The sequence below is a fragment of the Pristiophorus japonicus genome, chromosome 1, assembly GCF_044704955.1.
Source record: "Pristiophorus japonicus isolate sPriJap1 chromosome 1, sPriJap1.hap1, whole genome shotgun sequence".
Taxonomy (NCBI): domain Eukaryota; kingdom Metazoa; phylum Chordata; class Chondrichthyes; family Pristiophoridae; genus Pristiophorus; species Pristiophorus japonicus.
The window spans coordinates 485340541-485365745 of NC_091977.1; the positions used below are offsets into that span (position 1 = coordinate 485340541).

Here is a 25205-nt window from a genome sequence, read left to right on the forward strand (position 1 = left end):
TGTTCCTAATTCTTAAGTTCTTATGTATGATCTCTGTTTTATGCTGAGTTAGGCTGCTGATGGCATGGTTCACAAAGCAATGGCTTCTTGAGCAAGATATCAGAGGGCTGCTGCATCTCAGCAAGAGTCAACTCCTTCAGAAGAGGAATGGGAAAATGGAAACAAAATAAATAAAGGAGGAGAATAAAGGGCACAATCTAGAATTAGGTGTTTCACTCTCTCCAATATGTAGCATTCTCGTTCAACTTTGATAAGAACATAAGAAATAGGAGAGGCTATGCTATTCAATAAGATCGTGGCTGATCTTCTACCTTAACTCCATTTTCCTGCATGATCCCCATATCCCCCGAGTCCCTTAGTATCCAAAAATATAAGTTATTCAAGAGAAGACTCCAACATCTTGTCAAACGCTTTTACATTCCTCCCCTCGGAATGCTCAAGTGACAGGAAGGTACTCCCCACCACCTCACCTTGTCTTGAAGCATGTGCTTCCTCTGCTGCCTCATTTTCCTCACAATTTGAGACATGTCAGGGATCCCATTACCAGCCTCTACTTCCTGTACAGCTGCGTAGACAAGACAGAAAGCACCAGTTCTTCTAACTCCGGAGCTGAAAGAATAAATTTCAGATCAACATTTATTTTAGGTGAACCAGTTGTCTGACATACATTGAAAGTCATCACCACATTTAAGAGTCTGAGAAATCCACACTGAATTATAGGATGCTATTTGCCTAATATGGAATGCACCTGCTCTCCATGAGGGGGACACATAGGTACAGATTGGCAAAGTCAAGATTTAGAGATCCTTCCAACCTCCCCAAAGTGGATGCAGGGGTACAGGTAGAGTTTAATCAATCAAAACTGTGCAAAATCTATCTTTCTCAGTCTTCAATATTTCAATTGATCCAGCACCCACAGCCTTTGGGGGAGGGATTTCTACTATTTTTTTCGTGAAAAGGTGCTGCCAGACGTTACCCTAACCCTAAATGGCCTACCTCTAATTTAATTATGCCCACTTGTTCTGGAATCCCCTACTTGAAAAATAGTTTTTCTTTATCATTTTAAACACCTCAATTAGATCATCCGTCAACCATCTAAACTCAAGGGAATACAACCCAAGTTTATGCAACCTGTCTTCATAATTTAACCCTTTTAGCCCCGGTATCATTTGATACCTGATTATCAAGTCTATCAGAAAAGGTTGACTTGGTTTCAAGCTTCCACTTTTAGATGTGTCACCTTTGACTCATCGAGACCCCTCCCCAAGGAGGGCATCCACTGATTGATTATCAGACAGCTAACAAGCACAGGTTTGAGATCTCTCTGAATGCAGAGCAGGTACCACAAGCTTTTCACAAGTAGCACTGTGCGCAACAAAACTCATCACAAGATACGAGAGTCATTACTACCACTCTCCTAACCACAACAGAGGCACACACCATATCCCACTCATTAGTGGTTCCACCATTTGCAGATTATAGAGCTATAACAGCAGCCCATTTGCCCAATCGTGCATGCATCAAGCCCTAGTTATTTGTAGCAGTTTTATAGAAACATAGAAAATAGGTGGAGTAGGCCATTCGGCCCTTTGAGCCTACACCGCCATTCAATAAGATCATGGCTGATCATTCCCTCAGTACCCCTTTCCTGCTTTCTCTCCATACCCCTTGATCTCTTTAGCCGTAAGGGCCATATCCAACTCCCTCTTGAATATATCCAATGAACTGGCATCAACAACTCTCTGCAGCAGGGAATTCCACAGGTTAACAACTCTGAGTGAAGAAGTTTCTCCTCATCTCAGTCCTAAATGGCCTACCCCCTTATCCTAAGACTATGTCCCCTGGTTCTGGACTTCCCCAACATCGGGAACATTCTTCCCACATCTAACCTGTCCAGTCCTGTCAGAATCTTATACGTTTCTATGAGATCCCCTCTCATCCTTCTAAACTCCAGTGAATAAAGGCCCAGTTGATCCAGTCTCTCCTCATGTCAGTCCAGCCATCCCTGGAATCAGTCTGGTGAACCTTCGCTGCACTCCCTCAATAGCAAGAACGTCCTTCCTCAGATTAGGAGACCAAAACTGAACACAATATTCCAGGTAAGGCCTCACCAAGGCCCTGTACAACTGCTCCTATACTCAAATCCCCTAGCTATGAAGGCCAACATACCATTTGCCTTCTTCACCGCCTGCTGTACCTGCATGCCAACTTTCAATGACTGATGAACTATGACACCCAGGTCTCGTTGCGCCTCCCCTTTTCCTAATCTGCCGCCATTCAGATAATATTCTGCCTTCATGTTTTTGCCCCCAAAATGGATAACCTCACATTTATCCACATTATACTGCATCTGCCATGCATTTCCCCACTCACCTAACTTGTCCAAGTCACCCTGCAGCCTCTTAGCATCCTCCTCACAGCTCACACCACCACCCAGTTTAGTGTCATCTGCAAATTTGGGAGATATTACACTCAATTCCTTCATCTAAATTGTTAATGTATACTGCAAAGAGCTGAGGTCCCAGCACTGAACACTATACAAATGAGTGGCTTCTTAGGTCACCAGAGAGCAATTAAGAGTCAACCATGCTGGTGTAGGACTGGAGTCACAGAGGCCAGATTGGGTAAGGACGGCAAGTTTCCTTCCCTAAAACATATGAGTGAACTAGCTGCTTTTTATGATAACACTAGCTTTTTATTTTCAGATTTTTTTTTAATAAACTGAAGTAAAATTTTGAGACTGCCATGCTGGGATTTAACTTCACAATTATTAGTCCACGACTTTGGATTACTAGTCCGGTAACATAATCACTACACTACTGCACAATATTGACAATGATATCATCTTAATGAGATATCCATATATTGCTCTTGCAAACAGCCAGCACACACATTTCTGTGCTATAAATAGTTATGATTCTACGCACTCTTGTAGCAGCGGATAGAGATCAGGAACTGAAACCTTAACCCCTGAGCCGAGGCTACCACAGCCCTGGTTTAAATCAGTTAACTCAGCCAGGTATTGGCCTCGGCTCAGTGGTAGCACTCTCATCGGAGTCAGAGGGCTGTGGGTTCAAGTCCCACTCTAGAGACTGGAGCACATAATCTAGCCTGACATTTCAGTGCAGTACTAAGGGAGTGCTGCACTGTCAGAGGTGCTGTCTTTTGGATCAGACATTAAACTAAAGTCCCGTCTGTCCTCAGGTGGACGCAAAAGATCCCATGACACAATTCGAAGAGGAGCAGGGGAGTTCTCCCCGGTGTCCTGGCTAACATTTATCCCTCAACCAAGAGTCACAGACATATTATTTGGTGATTATCTATCTTATTGCTGTTTATGGGACCTTGCTGTGCATAAATTCTGCTGCCGCATTTCCTACATTACAACAGTGACTACAGTTCAAAAGTACTTCATTGTAAAGTGCTTTGCGATATCCCGAGGCCATAAAATGCACTGTATATATGCAAGTTATTTTTTCTTTCCTTTATTATTCTTCTGAATTTTTCACAACAGCCTATGCTCCAAATACACCATCCTCTATACTTTTCCTCCTCCTACATCCCAGTGTGTTAAACTCAAAACTTACCGAGTAATCTACCTTACCGAGCCCCTCAACAGTCTAGAACTTCTTACTCTGCTTCAGTTTCCTTCCTCTTACAAAAATCCAAGCATTCTCATTCTTTTTGCAACTTTGATAGTGTCTTCCTCGGTGTGTCATTTTAAAAGGGTAGGGGAATGGGATTAAGTTGACAGCTCTTTCAGAGAACCAGTACAAAATCTACAGGCTGAATGGGCTCCTTCTGTGCTGCAAAATACACAATTCATCTTGGTTTCTCAATTAAAAAAAAAAATAAGCTGAGGCACTTAAATTCCTCAACATTATATTCCACACAATCATTCTCCACCTCCATGAGGTCAGAAAACAGGGTTACCTGCAGTGGACAACGATGGGTGTATGAAGAGGACGCTGGTGCAGATAGTGTCCGTGTACCTCCTGAATAAAACGCAGCAAATTACTTTTACTATCTGGCAAACCCCTACAGAGAAAATAAAAAAATTTAAGAGTTATTATTTATACTTTAAATTCAGATATTTTATATAAAATATGCAGACACAAAAAAAGCAAACCTTCAATAAGGCAACATAAAGCAGTGCAGCATGCTACAGACCCACAAAGGGGTAGAATGCAGATTGGGCCTAGTTCCACTGGATGCCAGTCATCCTCCAGTATATTAGCCAAGCTCCAAGCCAAGTTAGTGAGCACTGGCAGTCCATTTGACCAAAGGGGTTCTAGCACAGCCAAATCTGATAAAAGTGCACATTTTCCAGCATGAACAAGAGCTGCTTTGATTTTTCCCACCCTAGCTCAGGGAAGGGAGAGGATGATGCGGACAACAGCAGAAAATAAATTGCTGCTCTTGCCAAGATTAAGCAATTCACCACAGACTGGGAAATGAACTGTATGGTTTAGTGGACTTAGCTCATTTTGGTTACTTTAAACATTTGATTAACAAATTGAGTATGAACAAACAAAGCCAACTCACAGCTCAGGCCACGATGTAAACTGCAGGTGAATGATGGTTCGCTTCAGGCTCTGATCTCGGTACTGCAGCCCAATCATTCGCTCCACGTGAGTCTGTGTTATTTTTTGCGTTGTCAAGGTCAAGGTGATTGGTCCGTGCACTATCTGTTGGCCTCGCTCTGTTGGGAAGTAACGGATTACCTTTTGCTGTAACAGGAGAAATGGACAGAGATAAGTCACCCTGCTCAAAATAAATTTCTTCTACAAAGTGGAATTCCAGTGCCATCACCATTTTATCTAGCAGTGCTACTCAGTAATTCTTTGTTCAGGGCCACAATCCCAAAAGTTTTGGCCGACGGCTTCTCTGAAAAAATGTTCCGATGTACTGTACCCACAGATTGCAGAGAAGTAGATCGGGATTGCACACAGTGATTTCAATCATGCCACTGCGGATAGTTGTCAAAGAAAGAGTAAAAGAGCAAACTGAAGGACACCAATAGTTTTATCAAACAGTTCTATTTTAATAGGTCCCTTTTACTTATTTCAGAAAAGATGCTTTTGAAAAAATTCAGGGGATCTGGATGTCATTGGCAAGAATGGCATTTATTGCCCATTCTTATTTGACCTGAGAAAGTGGCGGTTGGTCTTTTGATACAACTGAGTGGATTGTTAGGCCACGTCAAAGGACACTTAAGGAGGACATTCATGTTTTTGTGGGACAGGAATCGTATATACAGGCAAAGACAGATTTCCTTCCCTATTCCCTAGGGCATTAGAAAACCAGTTTTTTTTTTAAACAACCTTCCAACCGTTTATTGGTCACTTTTACTGATACCAGCTGCTGGTTTTCTTGAAATTTTTAGCAAGTGTTCCCAAATTTCTACATCCACCTTAAGGGACTCAAACTGTCCTTTCAACTCTAGGATCTGGTACTGAAACCCTGCCCAGACTTTGCCCATTGTTAGAAGTCATAGGTGAAATGTGTGGACAGATAAACCCCACCTGTCAGATTCTCTCCCCTGTTTTGCCTGAATGAGTTGTCTCCTTGCTGAGCAACAGTTTTGCAGGTGCTGGTTGCTCAAATGGCCATGTGAGCCCATAGAACAGTGAACATCGGAAGCTATTTGATCACAGGGCCTCTCATCTGGCACCCAGTTTTAACAAAAGGCCAAAAAATAACGATCAAGAATAAGAATCTGTGCCAATTTCCCCTTCCCCAACCCAAAGATACCAGGGTCAATTTTAAAACATATAAACAATAGCCCAGCTAAGATCAACTATGCCTTACAGAGTGGGGATCAACCCTGATATTTTATTGGTTCATATGGCTCACCTATTCCTTAAACTGTGAAGCCAACAGGCGAAGCCCAAAAACATTCTTAATTCATTCAACTCCACAGCACAACACTGCCCACGATTTACATTATTCAGAGAGGTCATAAGATTTGTTAGTTTGAACAACAGTACTATCATACTGAAGCAATAGAGGGTATTTTTTGGAAAAATCTACATTATAGTGAAGAATTTTGCAGTACATGTATATAGTTTATGCAATTACAGATTTTGTTTAAAACGTGAGCGATTAAAACACAAACATGAAGGTATGAAGAGAGACCAAAGAAATTCAGATGTGACAACATATGGAAGGGATAATAGGGCAGCACTACAATCTTTTTCCAATTAAACTGCAGGATTTAATTATGGTCTGCTGCTGTATTGCTGAGGTACATAAACTACAGGCCATTAGGTATCACAGTGACAAGAGGCCAAGTTTGAACCCTGGAATTTCACCAAATAGGGAAATATGAAATAATTGTTGCTGCGAGTTAAGACAGATATTCGGGCAAATAAATACGAGCACTTGCTCAGGCAAATAATGAGAAAGATTATGTACCTTGGATTGTCCTCATTCTTTGAATTGAAGAGATGCTCTACACAGTTTTGGGGCACACCAGTATAGGCCCACTGCAGCAGTGTGGAGGATGCGGAATGTGAAGGAAAGTTGACATTGAGCCTCAACTAGTATTAGTATAGTATTAGGCAGTCCCCCATATCGAGGATGACTTGCTTTCACACCAAAAAGGGATGAGTTCACAGGTGTTTCAATGAGGGACCTGACATTCTAGGTCCCGAACTACATATTGAAGGGTGGAAGATGCCCGTGCGTGGATTTTATTTTAACGCGGGGTGGCCATTGCACACCAGCCACCACACGAGCTTTACAGAGCTAGGTCTTGATCCAGTGACAAGGGTTAACCAGGACGACTGGAGACCAAGCTCTGCTGCACAGACCTAGTGTGCACACATGCTTCTACTGTCCATAGATTGCAGTGTGGGCTGGCCCGTGCTGACCCTGGGCCCTCGCCTCCCCTGGGCCCCGATCATGACGCTCCTGAACCCTGATCTATCACCGTTCCTCCGCCTCGATCAAAAATGGAGCTGTCAGTAACAGGACAGTGTGTGGGAAGGGATTCACTCAGTCACCCAACCTGCTGAGACACCAGTGAGTTCACAAGTGACTGCAGAGGTTGGATTCGGCTGTTATTCACATCCCTACTGAATCTGTTCATTGTTAGTTGGCATTTATTTCTGCTGATGTTAATAACCCTTCAACTAGGCTGGAGTTTAATATTTTGATATTTCAAATAAGTGTGTCGATATTTGATGCCTCCCAGATAAGAGGAGACTAACTAATGAGCCTCAACTAGTTGGAGTGCTGGATGCTTGAGAGAGAAAATTGTTCCATTTGCCAAACACTGATGTTTTTCTCAATGAGCACAAACTTGCTCAATAACTTTAAATATTTGGCAAAATATTTAAGTGTCATCATGACATACCTTCTCTACTTCTAGTTCAGAGACCAGCATAACTATGAGCGACACTTTCTGCTCATAAATCATTAGCCAGAAGTCTGATGCAGTTCCCACCAACGGAGCCTGCGTAGCTATGATTCTTGGACAGTAAGAGGACAAGTCCTCAATCATACTGGCATTGATGTAGTCATCTTTTCCTGACTGGATTATAATCCTATTTTTGTCGTAAGGCATGATATCCTGATGACGGTTTTTCATGGTGTAGCAGCGGGCAATGGCAATCGACAACTGTCTGGCATCTTTCTCTTGCGCATCCTGCAAGTCCTTCCATTTACAATCCAATTCAGTCAAGGTTCCATATGATGGCCTGTCCAAGGAGTCAACGATGGTCTTAAAGCTTTCCAACTCAGTCAACAACTTTTTCACATGCTCTGGTTTCTCATATGGATCTTTCTCTATGATTTGAATTCCCTTTGGCTTTTGCCCTTCTTTTGAGTCAGCTTTGGTAGGCTGTAGAAGTGGTTGAGTCACAGTTGTCTGGGGCCCTCCATGCTGGCTGTCTGGACTGGACGACAGGAGGTCATCAGTTGAAGAGTTTTGTCTCTGAAAAGGTACTTCTGAGACAGGTTGGGTTGCTGCAGTTGCTCCAGGTGTAAGAGATGGTGGCGGTCTCTGTTGTATAATAGTGGATCCAGGCATTGCAGTGGGCAACATCGCTGCAGGCAGAGTACCGACCTGCCCTTGTGAAGGCTGTGGGGAAGGAGCCGGTGAAGGTGGCAATGGAGATCCAGGTCCAATTGCATTGGACTGTATTTGGCCAACAGCTGAACTTGGCACAGGTTGGATTGGGTGCGAAGGAAGATGACCTGCTGAAACAGGTGGAGGTGCTCCAATTTGATTGGGCAAAAGTGCAGGTTGCGGTCCAACATGAAGATGAGGTGGGACAGGTGTGAATGGCATGCGTGAGACCCCTTGAGCTGAGGATCCAGGTAGCAATGTCATCGGTTGTGTCTCTGCGGTAGGTGGTAATGTATGACACTGTTGAGATTGTGGAACCATTGCAGCAGGAATGTTCTGTCCTGGTTGCTGCACACTACTTGGAGTGCCTGGAAAAACAACATTGCCTGGATGAGCTGGAATTCCGGGTGGAGCAATTTTATCTCGGGCGGGATGCTGATACAGGTGAGGTCTTAGCTGTGGTTGCATCTGAGGCTGAGCATGAAGCTGAGGCTGTACCGGAAGTGGGATTGGGGAATGGGGTGGAATCTGTGCTGTATTTTGAGGTCCTGGCTGAGGCTGCAGCTGTGGCCTTGTCTGGGGAAAGAACTGTGTTTGATAAGGCTGTTGAGCATGCATTTGAGGCCTAATTTGAAGTTCATGGTTTGGATGCACCTGGGTTGGATGCTGGAACACATGCTGTGGTCCTGGGGCAGGACCAGCAAATGATGGCACATTAGTGAAATGGGACTGGGTTGGTTGGCTAATTGGTTGACCAGCGGAATGATATGGATACTGAACAACTGCACTCACTACAGGTCCTGGAGGAACTCCAACTCCACCTGGTAAAGGAACACCAGGTTGCTGTCTCATTCTTGCATCATAGAGTGGCTGTCTGTTCATCTGCCCACTAACTGAGTGAGGATCTGGTGTAAAGCTAGAAATTGGAGTCTGTATACTGTCTACCGTTGTGGTTGAAGGTCTAATGCCTGCATTCGGTTGTGGGACAATATTTCCTCCTGGCATCTGACCACAGAATTGTCCAGGGTATGTAAGTGTAGGCCCAACAGGAGGAGCTGGTGTGTGCAAACCAGTGTTAACTGGTACAGGCACAGTTGAGGAAACTTGTTGCCCCATTCCATAAGATGCAGTAGGACCAGTAGCACTGTATGGATGACTCACTGAAGAGGGAACAGACATGGAATTTGGCATGTGTTGTGGTGAAGTCCCTCTTGGAGGTAAATGACCAGGTGTAATCCGGGGCTGACCTGGATTGGGATCTCTAATCATGGCAACAGCAGGATAGGCCGGCGGAGGTGATGACGCAGAGATGTGTCGAGGGAGTACTGGGCAAGATACAGATGGACCCATTCCACGAGAAGGCAAGCCAGATATACCACTAACTGAAGGAGGCCCTGAATGGCTAATTCCCATGCAAGGTCCTTGGGCAATAACACCAATTGAACCTGGTGGTGGTGGAACTGCTCCCCCATGAAAATATGGATACATGTGGCCAGATATCGAAGTAGGGGCTGGAAACTGTTGACCATGTAATGATGGTTGCAGCGGTGGACTGGTAGTCCTAGCAGCCAAGAAAACCTCTGGTCCTGAATGCCTCATCCTCGGAAAACCAGCAGGGTCCATGGGATATGGTCCAATGCCATCTACAGACATTCTACTTATGTGTGCAGCTAAAGTGTTTGGTGGTAAGCTTTTCAATTCATTAGGAAGATCATTAAAAGCAAGAGCTGCATTAAATGTTTGCATATCTAAATCTTCGATACTTGATAAAGATTCAAGGTCTGCATCAGAAGTTTTCTGTAGTGGTTTTGGTGCTGTAGGCCTTGGTGGCGGCTTCTTTTTCAATTCCCTGCAAAATATAAAGTACATTAAGTGAAGGTGTTCTTTGCTTTACACCCTAATAGTGAAAGTTGTGTTTCTCTCCCTCCCTCCCCTCAAGTATATTATGTACATCATTCTAGTCATTACTCTAGTCTTTCTTCACAGGAGACACAGAAACCACTAACAGAAAAATACTGCAACAAGAAATGTGCAATTCTATGGAGACTGGACAGCTTTGTACAGCCTTCCTTGCAACACTGCAGAACTGTCAAAGGCAAAAGCCCACTCCACTTACTTAAATTGTCTCAGAAACTGACTGTAGGACAAGAGATGCCAATACTGGGTACTAAACAGGGATGAAAAGTACAGCAAATTGTGAATTAGGTGAAAATAGGAAATATACAAATTTTATTATGGGGTATAGTGTCTGCAGGTTATGGCCCATTGGGATGAAGCTCATGTTCTGTAAGGTAGAGGATTGTTACTGAAGTATTTGAACAGCGAATTGTTTGATCAGACTTGGGGAAATTGCTCAGAATAGTGCACTGTGCTTTAGTGAGGCAAATTTTGAAATACTTCTGGATTTATCTGAAGTAATGACATTACAGTGCCACCACAGACTTTAATGAGCAAGAATTAATCAGCAAGCAATGTAGAACTTAGTTGAACAGTGAAGAGGTTACTTACAATCTTCTAATGGGTGGAATTAATTTTACTTGTAATTTGGAAGACACTGCCTAGAAGGATTTGGGGGGGGGGGGGGGGGGGGCAGTGGTGAGGTTCACAAGACTGGAATCAACCAAATGTAACCCACTTCAAGTGAGATGCTGGCTGCCCTTTGCATGAAACTTTAAACCAAGGACTCATTTGCTTGTTTAAGTGGACATTAAAACTGTATAGGGAAACAGTAGGATTAGTATTCTGGGATGAAATGGGCTGAGGGGCCTTCAACCAAACTATGTAATCTATACTGAAAAGGCACATCAAATCTGATCCAGGCAACTGCATGCCCATTAGTTGATTAACAAGTAAAGCAATGGAAATTGTTGTATTGGGTAGGCTGGAAGATGGCCAGATAGCAATAACAGCCATCGTGATAAAGAATAAGAAGATTCTCCCACCAAACCTCCTTGACTTGTTGGAAGACATGACAGATATGATAGTCTACTTAAGACGTTCAGGAATCTTTTGACAAAGCTTCCCGTGGAAGGCTTACAAATTAAGCCCAAGCCACACCAATAGCTGTGGAACCGGATAAAACATTGGCTAAAAATAGGGAAAAAAAATACTTGTGACAGGCATAATATCTTAACGTAGCAAAAAGTACATTTTAAATCAATTAAAGAAAATATATTTAAATGATCAAGACATTAGGTATATTTAAAATGCAGCCAAAAAAAATAGGAGTTAGAGCACTAGAGGCATGAGGTTCGAGCGGCTGAATGATTTTTTTTGCATCCTTTGCTTGTCTTGCAATTTTAAAATTGTAAGCTTACCCGTGTTTTAACAAAAAGTACAACTAGTTCATTGCTGCACTGAGCTACCAAAATCTTTACTGTAGCCATCCAATTCCCACAGTACACTGGGTTCTTTAAGTCTGGAGCAACAAGGTGCGCACTACACAAAATTTGAGACTTTGCAACAGCAACGATAGTTTACACACCGTGGTGATGTAATTGTGAACAGTGGTTTCATGTTGAATATTAGTCTGTCTTTTGGAGCCACCCTACAGCAAAAGTGCCTCAGTGACACTCTCAAAAGATACCCCACAGCCAAGAACATAAAAGAACAAAAACATTAACAGATCAGGTTGACAAAGGAGGGGGGAACCTTATTCAGGTATGTAAGGTAGTAAACAGTATAGAAAAGATAGATCTGAAATACTACTTCAAACTAAACTGTGACAGTAGGGCAATGAAGCAGATTCAAATTAGAAAAATGCAAATTTAGGACTGATGCCTGGAAGCTCTGGAATCATCAATATTGAAATAACTTTCAAATAGCAAAACCCTAGAATCATGCAAGAAACTACAATGGAAGGATTGCATTGTTTGATCAGATATTAAATGTATTATTTCAAGAATGGAAAGAATGAGAAAAGATTGCATACCTCTACTAACTGACCTTACTTATCTGACTGAAATTTAAATGTGCTGTTTGTTGACTTCTGTCTGCAGATTATGCCAAATATTCCTCACTCTGTCAAGGGACACTGGAGTCTTTCTAGCTAGAAGGCCTACAATGGGTCAAACCAGCTTTCTCATGTATATTTATCTTGTGAAAGTGATTCTTCAACTCAGTGGCAGCACTCTCACCTCTGAGTCAGAAATTTGTGGGTTTAAGTTCCACTCCAGGTGGGGGACTGGAGCACATAATCCAGGCTGACACTTCAGTGCAGTACTGAGGGAGTGCTGCACTGTCAAAGAGATGCTCTCTTTCGAACGAGACGTTAAACCTAGGCCCATCTGCCCTCTGAGGTGCACATAAAATATCCCATGGCACTATGCGATGATGATCAGGGGAGTTCTCCCTCGTGTCTTGGCCATTATTTATCCCTCAACCAACATTCACTATAACTGATTATCTGAGTATCTAATTTCTGTGCGCCAAATTGGCCTGCTGTGAGACTACTCTTCAAAATTGGCTGTAAATCACTTGGGACATCCTGAGGTTGTCAAAAGCGAAAAAAAAAGTTACTTCTACTTTAATTCATTCTTTCCCAGGAACTCAAAAGTGTGTATGTGCCTTTTTTTCAATCTCAATGTCCTGTAACTACAGGCCTTTGCTCAAGTAAGAACAAAAAAAAGGAACTTACTGTTCCAATATTAGTTGTCTTTGATCTTCCTGAGATTTACAAATGTCTTTCATTTTATCCAGCAGCCTTGTTACTTTGTTTTCCAGATCTGCGTAGAACTCTTTTCCTTCCTGGGACTTCTTCATCAGATCTTCATAAGCTTCATACGATGCTACTAGCATCTGGATGGTAACGTTCCACCTGTAGACAAAGGGAAACATTTAATTTTAACAAAAGTATTAAACTTGTGCCGTTAACCCAAATAATGAAGAGGTACAGAATTAAGGACACCATGTCCTCTGCGCATTATATATAACAAAATAATAAATCCATTCTTTATAAACAAGTTTAAGTGTTTGTTATTTTTGGGACAGAAGAAATACCCCTCCCCCGCTGCCACGGAATCTAAAGTGTCATTACCCAAATCCATAAAATTCAGGAAATAGGAATGAAATTGATCAAGGATAATGAAGCACACAAGAACATAAGAAATAGGAGCAGATGTAGGGCATTTGATCCTTAGAGGCTGCTCCGCCATTCAATAAGATCATGGCTGATCTTTAACTCAACTCCACCTTCCCACGCTATCCTTTAGCACTTCAGTTTCAGTGCTGAATTTATAGATCAGACACACGATTTGTAGGTTTGTTTGCATCTCTGCAAGCTATTGGTGCTTTAACAAATACAATGAATCAATCTAGTGGTTACTCAACCAATACTGGCTGAGGCAATTCATTATTCTACATTTGCTGTGACCTTTAAGAAAATGGGATACTAACTGGCTTACAATGCTAATTCTGACCATCTCTAGCTCATCTGGATGATAGATTTCACATTTATCATTCTCTATTCAAATCAGTGATGAATAAAGAGCTTTTCAGGAAAGCAACACTTCAATAAAATTCTTCAAAAGTAACACTCATAGCATTTGCAATAGTAAAAGGCCTGGTCTTCCCTTAGCACTATACACAAGTAATTCCACACAAATACTTTATTTGCAACACTATAAATAGGTACGGCCAGCATTTATTGTCCATTCCCAATTGCCCTTTAGACGGTGGTGGTGAGCGCCTTCTTGAATACAACTGAATAGCTTGCTAGGCAGAGGGCAGTTAAGAGTCAACCACATTGCTGTGGGTCTGGAATCACAGTCCAGACCGGGTAAGGGTGGAAGATTTCCTTATCTAAAAGGACATTAGTAAACCAGATAGGTTTTTACAACAATCCAGTAGCTGCATGGTCATCATTAATGATACAAGCTTTTTATTCGAAAGTTACTTATTAATTGAATTTAAATTCCCCTGCTGCCGTGGTGGGATTTGAACTTGCTTTATTTGTCCAGACCTCTGGATTACTAGTATCATAAACACAATGCTACTGTACCTCATATAGCATACTATCCATTCTCATTTTCTTTACCCTGTCTATGATCTCTCCATGCCCCCGCAACTTGCTGCTCAGTGTCCTCTGATCTCCTTGAGATATTTCTTGCGTGAAAGATGCTAAATGAGTGCAATTTATTAGCCTTCATATCATATGAGACAAATAATTTATGGACACAACTGTATGCAATACAAGTTAAAAAGGGCCCACATTTGAAATTGCACTAGCTGTTTTACTGGTAACTGTGCTGACTTCTGGACTACTGATTCTCAGTTGGTAGTTTACAAATCTCTTTGGTATCTCTTAATTGGTAGTTTTTGTTTCTGTAGCCTAGAAGCCAACTATAACCAAGTTCACGACTATTGCACAGACATGGAACTTTCCTGGTGTGTATACAGCACCACATGGTGCATTTTGCAGAGAAAATGTTTCAATAAACATCAAACACATCTCCCTAGAGCAGCTACTCACTTATGTTCTGCTTCAGCAAGAGCTTTCCTAACTGCAGCATACTTGACATTAGCATCAGTCAAGGCCTTCAAGATGTTTTCTTGGGCAGCAAGGTTTTGATCAATGTACACTTTCAGTTGGTCATATTTCTGCAGCTGCTCTTCGAAAAGTTTCTGTAATTACAGATTTTTTTTGAAGAAAAAAGATACAAATTGTACTGCTTACATTATCAGGAATGTATCAGGAACGTTATTTATTGGTCTCTCTCCCATCAGCAGAAGTAAATTATCTTCTGGCCGCAAACCAACTAATGTAAAAACAATGTCCCTGAATTTGCGGTCGGAGGCTTCCCGTCGAGAAAATGTCTCCGATCCGCAAATAAAATACCTGTGTACCTGGTGGTCCGGGAGGTACAGAGATTCGCAGTCCTGGGCCTCTCCAGGTATCCACGGGTAGAAGTTTGCAAGCGCCCCTGGGATCACATGGGCCGGCCCAACCAATAAAAGGGAATCCCCATACGGAAACCCCATAAGCATGAATGGGAATACCCCCAAAAATACATCTACACATCAAATACATTTTTAAAAGCCATTAAATATTTAAAATTAATTGAAATACCATTTAATTAAATACTTAAAACAAATTTTAAAAAAATTTAAATATCCTAAAAGGGGTTAAAAATAAACTTACCTCATTGAAAAAAAAATTTACTTTTATATTTTTACCAGGCATATGAATTTCATGGGCATTCGCTGGGGAAATAGCCCAACTCTCCGCCCGCGGGTGCCCTTTTCCTGGGGATGCATTGGACCGGTCAAGAATATTCTTGACAGATTGCAAGTTCCGAGTTTTCGCACATACGCTTTGTGCGAGAAAACCTGGAACTTATGCAGTCTTTAGGACACACACACACCTCATACGCATCTGTCGGGGCCGCAAATTACAAGCCATTATCTTCTTACAGCTGAAGAATTGAATTAAATAGCAATAGCTCTCTTAGGCAAGTCCTTGCAGAACTCAGAATAAGAGCCAAGAGAATGAACTAGGAGAGATATAAAAACACAATTACAGCAATAAGAAATATGTGGACTAAATTTGCAATAAGATGGCTACTATTTCGGTCAAGCAGCCAGTGCATGGTACAACAAAATACCATTACAGTCCGTCTGGCTGGGCCCAGTTTTAGATCTGACACAAGCACAGTCTGGTTAGAGGTGAGCGTGTAAGCCGCAGGATTCAGTTAGCATCAGCTGGGCTGGTGAAGGCTGTTTTCAACATTGCATTTGAACTGTCCTAAACTGCACGGGCCTGAAATCTTTATTCGTTACACATAGTGTGCTGCAGTTGCTTATCTACCTTCATTTCTGAATGGTCTGTTGTCACTAGAGTTGTAGTAATGTCATCCTTTTGAATGGCATCCCTGAGCTGCTGTATGAGCGAGGAGCGCTGGTCTCTCATCTCCTCAACCTTCAACAGAATGCGCTTCATGTTCTGGAGAATGCCCTTTTCCTCTGTAAAGCACAGTGCCAAAAACAACGCTAAGCATTACTATACACCAAGATGATGATGCTGACAATCATGCATGGCCACTGCCAGTACTTCCAACTAACAAGTGGCAAAAATTTTATCTAGGAATGAGAACATGACAGGTCATGTGTGACGGTAACAGAGATTGGCATGAAGTCAAGGAGTTCATAAAAACAGAAGATTGGGCACTCCTGCTCTGGAGCAGCTTTACTGTTGAATGCTGTGTAGTGCAGATAATCTGAATAAAGACAGAGAGAGACACAAGGGCAAATTCAGTGTATATATAAGAAATACATTTGTCACGTATACAGTGTGGATTGCTCGAGATAGGGTTGGTGGGGAAAGATGGAAAGCATGCTTTCAAATTGTCTGGAAGCTACTTGACCTAAACATGCATAACACTAGGTGAAATGTGCAGACTATCCATGCTGCCATTTCTTACCTGTTCATTAATTATATACATTTCTATGGGTTAAGGGGCAGAATGGAAGAAAAAGGTATCCAGTGTTCTGTGTGTTTAGGGATCAGACAGGGCCAGGCCTGTTTATGATGAAGTCCTGCAGTTGAATAGCCGACAAACACCTGCAGTGAAGGTGAGCACGTAAAAAGTGAACCTATGAACTACATCGTGAAGGGCACGTGACACCATAACTCAGCATAGAGATTCCAGGGTATAAAATTGGCAAGAAAAATCATGGTTTTTGCTCACAAATGATATACCTAAACAGATAGAAAATATAGTTTAATACCGTCGGAGACTATGGGAGCTGGCAAAGCAGCACGAAGATCCTCCAAGGGTCCACTCAGCAGCCGTAAGTTACTGATGTGTAAATTCATTGCTTTGTGCAGCTCAGTATTGGTGAAGCTGGCCTTCTCATGCACTTCCATGTACTTAGACCACTCCTTGCTGAGTTCAGACGTTCCGCTTGGAAGGGTCCTTTTTCCAGTGGCCTCTTGAAATTTTTGCTCTGTTAATTCATCCTGGTCGATAAGATCCCTTAACTCTCTGAGTGATGCTTCAACGTCAGTGTATACTCCAGACAGAACTGGGGGAAAACAAATTGAAGTCAACTATGCAGCTAAACCAATGCCATCTATTTAATCAACATGAGGGGTCCAGCTGTCAATGTATACCACACTGAATGGTAGAGATCAGAAGGGGTCCCAGGTTGAATCACAGTCTGTGCTGAGTTGGGCATTATCAGCTAGGACAAGTGTTGTCCAATAGAAGTCGCTGACTAGCCACAGATGTGGCTACGTGACACCATTTTAGCCACATGCACTAATTTTTATAAAAACACACACACACACACACACACAAAAAACATAAAATAGGTTACACCATAGATGGTTATATATGTTACAGAAAATGAAAAATAAACCATCTGAATTTTGAGAATATAGACATTTTAATATCCACCGAGATCCATTTAATCACTTAAACAGAGCTGGAAGAGTTTTAATTTACACAATAATGTACCTTGCATAGATTGAACCAAACTTTTCACAGTGTCTGGCCGGACGCTCAGTGCTGCACATTTTTCCATCAGGACTGGAGGGATATGATTATACAAGTCTAAATTATCTATCGACTCTGGGTCAATCCTCAAAGAATCCATGAACTGTCTGTTATAAAAGGAAATGACAAATCAGATTTCAAATCAGTCCAAACGGAGTATTTCCTTTAAATTCTCTGCATCCTTTAAACAATCTGCTCAATTCACACAATCAATTAACATACACACAATCAAAATGTTAAGGTGTCAATGTGTTAATATGTCTGATAAGTGTAGGGAAATACTAGAGGAAGTAGACTGCATACTTTCTTTATCCAACGACTCCTTTTAAGCCATGGAATTCATGTGGCTCCAACAGACATGCGTTTAAAGCATTTTGTGATTCTTTTTTAAAAATGGGCTGCAGAACTGTCCAAGGCATCAACAGCATCACTGCCTTAGACACCGATTCACCATCCCAAAGTCGTGCACAAATATCCCTCAAATGAAAAATGATGGGAAACATCAATTTTACTTAAAATAAATAAGCTGCGATTAGAAAATGAATTGGGATGAAGCCCAATTGATTTCTTCCTTCGCAATACTGGTCATAAAGAAACAATTACAACTGTGAAGAGGGATGATATGTTAGAAGGTTAATCAAATGAGGCCATATGGGTTGAACTGAAGAACATAGCAGGGGCACTTACACTGCTGACCCCCAAATAGAGGGAGATAGAAGAGAAAATATGCAGGCATATTTCTGAAGTACAAAAACAATAGGACAGTAATAGTAGGTGATTTCAACTGCCCCAACATTAACTGGAATAGAATCAGTGTAAAAGGTATAAAGGGCACAGAATTCTTAAAATGCATTCAGGAGAAATTTTTTAGCCAGTATGTAGCAAGCCCAATAAAAGAGGGGGTGGTTCTGAACTTAATTTTAGGAAATGAAGCTGGGCAAGTGGAAGGGGCAGTGGGAGAGCATTTTGATGGTAGTGATCATATTTCAGTTAGATTTAGCGTAATTATAGAAAAAGGACAAAGACATCAGGAGTAAAAGTTCTTGATTGTGGAAAGACCAATTTTACTAAGCAGAGATGTGATTTAGCAAAAGTGGACTGGAAACAGCTACTTGAAGGTAAATCAGTATCAGAGCAGTAGGATGCATTCAAGGAGGAGATAGTGAGGGTTCAGAGCAAATATGTTCCCTTATAGAAAAAGGTTGGGAATTTAAATCTAAAGCCCCTGGATACCAAGGGGCATATAGGGTATGATAAGGCAAAAAAGGGAAACTTATGTCAGATGCCAAGAGCTGAATACTGCAGAAGGCCTAGAGGAGTATAGAAAGTACAGGGGTGAAATTAAAAAGAAAATTAGGGAAGCAAAGGGAGGGCATGAAAAATATTGTAAAATCAAGGAAAAACCAAAAGATGTATTATAAATACACGAGGATAACTAAAGAAATAGTAGGGCCAATTAAAAAACAAAAGGAAGCTTGTGTTTGGAGGCAGAAGACGTGGGTATGGTTCTTTACGAAAGAGAGGAACGATGCAAAAATTGTGGTTAAGGTGGAGGAGTGTGAAATATTAGATGAGATAAACATAATGAGAGGGGAAGTATTAAGGGGTTTAGCATCTTTGGAAGTAGATACATCGCCAGGCCCGGACAAAATGCATCTCAGGAGGTTAAAAGGGAGGAAATAGTGGAGGTGCTGACCATTTTTCAATCCTCTCTGCCTACAGGTGTGGTGCCGGAGGACTGCTAATGTTGTATTGTTGTTTAAAAAGGGAGAAAGGGATAGACCGAGTAATTATAGGCCAGTCAGCTTAACCTCGGTGGTGGGCAAATTGTTGTAAAAAATTCTGAGGGACAGTATTAATCATAATTTAGAAAGGCACGGCTTAATCAAGGACAGTCAGTATGGATTTGTTACGGGAAGGTCATGCCTGACTACCTTGTTTGAATTTTTTGTGGTGGTAACAAGGAGGGTTGATGAGGGTAGTGTTTGCGCTGTAGTCTACATGGATTTTAGCAAGGTTTTTAAACAAGGTCTCACATGGCAGACTGGTCAGAAAAGTAAAAGCCCATGGGATCCATGGGAAAGTGGCAAGTTGGATCCAAAATTGACTCAGTGGCAGGAAGCAAAGGGTAATGGTCGACAGATGTTTGTGTGACTGGAAAGCTGTTTCCAGTAGGGTGCTGCTGGGCTCAGTACTCGGTCCCTTGCTTTTTGTGGTATATATCAATGAGTTAGATTTCGATTTAAGGGGCACGATTAAGAAGTTTGCAAGTAATTTAAAAAATGGCCGTGTGATTGATAGTGGGGAAGAAAGCTGTAAACTGCAGAAAGATATCAATGGGCTGGTCAGGCGGGAAGAAAAGTGGCAAATGGAATCCAATCTGAAGAAGTGTGAGGTAGGGAGGGCTGACAAGGGAAGGGAATACACAATAAATGGTAGGATACTGTGAAGTTTAGAGGAACAGAGGGACCTTGGAGTGCATGTTCACAGATCCCTGAAGGTAGCAGGAGAGGTAGATAAGGAGTTTAAGGCATACAGGATACTTTCCCTCATTAGCCGAGGCATAAAATATAAGTGCAGTGAGGTTATGCTAGAATTGTATAAAATACTTGCTAGGCCACAGCTAGAGTACTGCTTACAGTTCTGGTCACCACATTACAGGAAAGATGCGATTGCACTAGAGAGGGTAGAGGAGATTTATTAGAATGTTTGCAGGACTGGAGAATTTTAGCTCTGAGGAAAGATTGGATAGGCTGAGGTTGTTTGCTTTGAAACAGAGGAGGCCGAGGGGAGATTTAATTGAGGTACATAAAATTATGACAGGCCTAGATAGAGTGGAATGGAGGACCGGTTTTTCTTGGCAGCAAAGTCAATAACTAGGGGACATGAATTTAAAATAATTGGTAGAAGGATTAGAATGGAGTTGAGCAGAATTATTTTCACCCAGAGGGCGTTGGGGGTCTGGAGCTCACTGCCTGAAAGGGTGGTAGAGGCAGAAAACCTCATCACATTTAAAAAGTACTTGGATATGTACTTGAAGTGCCATAACCTACAAGGCTACAGACCAAGAGCTAGAAAGTGGGATTTGGCTAGATAGCTCTTTACTGACCGGCACAGACACAATGGGCTCTTTCTGTGCCATTAACATCTATGATTCTATAACTGTCCTAACATCTGTTCAACAGTCTCCAGGAACTCAGAATTCAAACTTAGTGTTTGAAGTAGCAGAGGTGCTAATCCTGTACCTTGCCAGAGCACAGCATTCTGGGGCTCCAATTTGATGTCACCCACATTTTCCCCCTCTTTTTCTTTAGTGCCTCAAAATTCCTCTTAACAGTACACAGGACAATGCCCATGTTTCTATGTAACTCAAGCTAATGAACAAGATTGTTCTTGCGTATTATTCATTTTGAGAAACACGGGCATTCTCTTGCTTCCCACTAAAAAATGAATTCCTCCCCTCCCTTTTCAGTACATTCCATAATCCGTTAGGGGGCATAGTTTAAGAATAAGAGGTCGCCCATTTAAAACGGAAATTACGAGGAAAATGTCTTCTCTCAAAGAGTCGTGAATCTTTGGAATTCTCTACCCCGGAGAGCGGTGGAGGATTGGTCATTCGAAGGTGGAGATAGACAGATTTTTGAATAAGGGTTATGGGGAGTGGGCAGGGAAGTGGAGTTGAGGCCAAGATCAGATCAGCCATGATCTTATTGAATAGCAGAGCAGGCTCAAGGGGCCAAATGGCCTAGTCCTGCTCCTATTTCTTATGTTCTTACCCTGTGAGAAAATTTTGGCCTTTCATCGGCTGATCAGAGCTTACCTTTCATAAGTTTTAATAATATATGCTTTTTTTGGGCCCAAGTTTCCACATGATTTGCGCCTGATTTTTAGGAGCAACTGGTGGAGAACGGACTATCTTAGAAATCGCAATTCTCCACATTTTTTTTTCTGCAGTTCTAGTCAGGTAGAACAGTTCTACTTTGGAACAGAATTTTTTCTTCAAAAGGGGGCGTGTGCGGCCACTGACGCCTGATTTGAAAGTTTCCACAGTGAAAACGTACTCCAAACTAAAGTAGAATGGAGCAAGTGAAGATTTTTGTAGAACTGAAAAAACCTGTTCTACACATTAAAAAATCAGGCGCAGTTACAAATTAGGCGTCCAGAACGTGGTGGGGGGGGGGAGGGAACTCATTAAATTCGACAATAAATCCTTATTTATACTTCTACAAATATTACACAAATAAATCCAACCTGAATAAACATTTATAAGCCAAGTAAAGATTAAATAAACCATCTTCCTACCTGTGTGAAAGTGCTTCAGGCAGGGAGAATTCTGCAGCCGTTCGTTCCCGCGGGGAGGGGGGGGGGGGAAGGGAACAGCCGCTTCGTTCCCGTGGGGGGAGGGGGGGGGGGGAAGGGAACAGTCGCTTCGTTCCAGCGGGGGGAGGGGGGGGGGGAAGGGAACAGTCGCTTCGTTCCCGTGGGGGGAGGGGGGGGGGGGAAGGGAACAGTCGCTTCGTTCCAGCGGGGGAGGGGGGGGGAAGGGAACAGTCGCTTCGTTCCCGTGGGGGGAGGGGGGGGGGGGAAGGGAACAGTCGCTTCGTTCCCGTGGGGGGAGGGGGGGGGGGGAGGGGAACAGTCGCTTCGTTCCCGTGGGGGGAGGGGGGGGGGGGAAGGGAACAGTCGCTTCGTTCCAGCGGGGGGAGGGGGGGGGGGGAAGGGAACAGTCGCTTCGTTCCCGTGGGGGGAGGGGGGGGGGAGGGGAACAGTCGCTTCGTTCCCGTGGGGGGAGGGGGGGGGGAAGGGAACAGTCGCTTCGTTCCCGTGGGGGGAGGGGGGGGGGGGGAAGGGAACAGTCGCTTCGTTCCCGTGGGGGGAGGGGGGGGGGGGGAAGGGAACAGTCGCTTCGTTCCCGTGGGGGGAGGGGGGGGGGGGGGGGAAGGGAACAGTCGCTTCGTTCCCGTGGGGGGAGGGGGGGGGGGGGGGGAAGGGAACAGTCGCTTCGTTCCCGTGGGGGGAGGGGGGGGGAGGGGAACAGTCGCTTCGTTCCCGTGGGGGGAGGGGGGGGGGGGAAGGGAACAGTCGCTTCGTTCCCGTGGGGGGAGGGGGGGGGGGGGGGGGAGGGAACAGTCGCTTCGTTCCCGTGGGGGGAGGGGGGGGGGAAGGGAACAGTCGCTTCGTTCCCGTGGGGGGAGGGGGGGGGTGGGGGGGGAGGGAACAGTCGCTTCGTTCCCGTGGGGGGAGGGGGGGGGGGGGGAAGGGAACAGTCGCTTCGTTCCCGTGGGGGGAGGGGGGGGGGGAAGGGAACAGTCGCTTCGTTCCCGTGGGGGGAGGGGGGGGGGGGGGAAGGGAACAGTCGCTTCGTTCCCGTGGGGGGAGGGGGGAGGGGGAAGGGAACAGTCGCTTCGTTCCCGTGGGGGGAGGGGGGGGGGAGGGGAACAGTCGCTTCGTTCCCGTGGGGGGAGGGGGGGGGGGGAAGGGAACAGTCGCTTCGTTCCCGTGGGGGGGGGGGGGGGGGAAAGGGAACAGTCGCTTCGTTCCCGTGGGGGGAGGGGGGGGGAGGGGAACAGTCGCTTCGTTCCCGTGGGGGGAGGGGGGGGGGGGGGGGAGGGAACAGTCGCTTCGTTCCCGTGGGGGGAGGGGGGGGGGGGGGGAGGGAACAGTCGCTTCGTTCCCGTGGGGGGAGGGGGGGGGAGGGGAACAGTCGCTTCGTTCCCGTGGGGGGAGGGGGGGGGGAGGGGAAGGGAACAGTCGCTTCGTTCCCGTGGGGGGAGGGGGGGGGGGGGGGGGGAGGGAACAGTCGCTTCGTTCTCGCGGGGGGGGGGGGGGGGAAGGGAACAGTCGCTTCGTTCCCGTGGGGGGAGGGGGGGGGGGGAAGGGAACAGTCGCTTCGTTCTCGCGGGGGGGGGGGGGGGGGGGGGGGGGAAGGGAACAGTCGCTTCGTTCCCGTGGGGGGGGGGGAGGGGGAGGGGAACAGTCGCTTCGTTCCCGCGGGGGGAGGGGGGGAAGGGAACAGTCGCTTTGTTCCCGCGGGGGAGGGGGGGGAAGGGAACAGTCGCTTTGTTCCCGCGGGGGGAGGGGGGGGGAGGGGAACAGTCGCTTTGTTCCCGCGGGGGGAGGGGGGGGAAGGGAACAGTCGCTTTGTTCCCGCGGGGGGAGGGGGGGAAGGGAACAGTCGCTTCGTTCCCGCGGGGGGGGGGGGGGGGGAACAGTCGCTTCGTTCCCGCGGGGGGAGGGGGGGGGGGGGGGGGGAACAGTCGCTTCGTTCCCGCGGGGGGAGGGGGGGGGGGGGGGGGGGGGGAACAGTCGCTTCGTTCCCGCGGGGGGGGGGGGGGGGGGAACAGTCGCTTCGTTCCCGCGGGGGGAGGGGGGGGGGGGGGGAACAGTCGCTTCGTTCCCGCGGGGGAGGGGGGAGGGGGAACAGTCGCTTCGTTCCCGCGGGGGAGGGGGGAGGGGGAACAGTCGCTTCGTTCCCGCGGGGGAGGGGGGAGGGGGAACAGTCGCTTCGTTCCCGCGGGGGAGGGGGGGGGGGGAACAGTCGCTTCGTTCCCGCGGGGGAGGGGGGGGGGAACAGTCGCTTCGTTCCCGCGGGGGGAGGGGGGGGGGGGGGGGAACAGTCGCTTCGTTCCCGCGGGGGACGGGGGGGGAACAGTCGCTTCGTTCCCGCGGGGGAGGGGGGAGGGGGGGGGAACAGTCGCTTCGTTCCCGCGGGGGACGGGGGGGGAACAGTCGCTTCGTTCCCGCGGGGGGGAGGGGGGGGGGGGGGGGAACAGTCGCTTCGTTCCCGCGGGGGGAGGGGGGGGAACAGTCGCTTCGTTCCCGCGGGGGGAGGGGGGGGGGGGGGGGGAACAGTCGCTTCGTTCCCGCGGGGGACGGGGGGGGAACAGTCGCTTCGTTCCCGCGGGGGGAGGGGGGGGGGGGGGGGGAACAGTCGCTTCGTTCCCGCGGGGGGAGGGGGGGGGAACAGTCGCTTCGTTCCCGCGGGGGGAGGGGGGGGGGGGGGGGAACAGTCGCTTCGTTCCCGCGGGGGGAGGGGGGGGGAACAGTCGCTTCGTTCCCGCGGGGGAGGGGGGAGGGGGGGGAACAGTCGCTTCGTTCCCGCGGGGGACGGGGGGGAACAGTCGCTTCGTTCCCGCGGGGAGGGGGGGGGGGGGGGGAACAGTCGCTTCGTTCCCGCGGGGGGAGGGGGGGGGAACAGTCGCTTCGTTCCCGCGGGGGGAGGGGGGGGGGGGGGGAACAGTCGCTTCGTTCCCGCGGGGGACGGGGGGGAACAGTCGCTTCGTTCCCGCGGGGGAGGGGGGAGGGGGGGGGAACAGTCGCTTCGTTCCCGCGGGGACGGGGGGGGGAACAGTCGCTTCGTTCCCGCGGGGGGGGGGGGGGGGGAACAGTCGCTTCGTTCCCGCGGGGGACGGGGGGGGAACAGTCGCTTCGTTCCCGCGGGGGGAGGGGGGGGAACAGTCGCTTCGTTCCCGCGGGGGAGGGGGGACAGTCGCTTCGTTCCCGCGGGGGGAGGGGGGAGGGGGAACAGTCGCTTCGTTCCCGCGCGGGGGGGAGGGGGGGAGGGGGAACAGTCGCTTCGTTCCCGCGGGGGAGGGGGGGGGGGGGGAACAGTCGCTTCGTTCCCGCGGGGGAGGGGG

General features: G+C 46.2%; 1 protein-coding gene across 3 annotated transcripts in view; it reads right to left on the bottom strand.

The window, feature by feature from the left end:
• The window catches only part of ptpn23a (protein tyrosine phosphatase, non-receptor type 23, a), a 122300-nt gene that overhangs the window by 10725 nt on the left and 86370 nt on the right, over window positions 1-25205 (bottom strand). For 2 of the 3 annotated variants that reach the window (XM_070895018.1, XM_070895026.1), the window contains 9 exons: window positions 17530-17675; window positions 16799-17095; window positions 15879-16033; window positions 14544-14695; window positions 12711-12890; window positions 7361-9923; window positions 4546-4730; window positions 3934-4038; window positions 471-609 (listed from right to left, as the gene is read on the bottom strand). In XM_070895018.1, the coding sequence (XP_070751119.1) occupies window positions 471-609; window positions 3934-4038; window positions 4546-4730; window positions 7361-9923; window positions 12711-12890; window positions 14544-14695; window positions 15879-16033; window positions 16799-17095; window positions 17530-17675 (3922 nt within the window). The remainder of the gene's footprint in view (window positions 1-470; window positions 610-3933; window positions 4039-4545; window positions 4731-7360; window positions 9924-12710; window positions 12891-14543; window positions 14696-15878; window positions 16034-16798; window positions 17096-17529; window positions 17676-25205) is intronic. The other variant, XM_070895032.1, reaches the window with a different exon arrangement.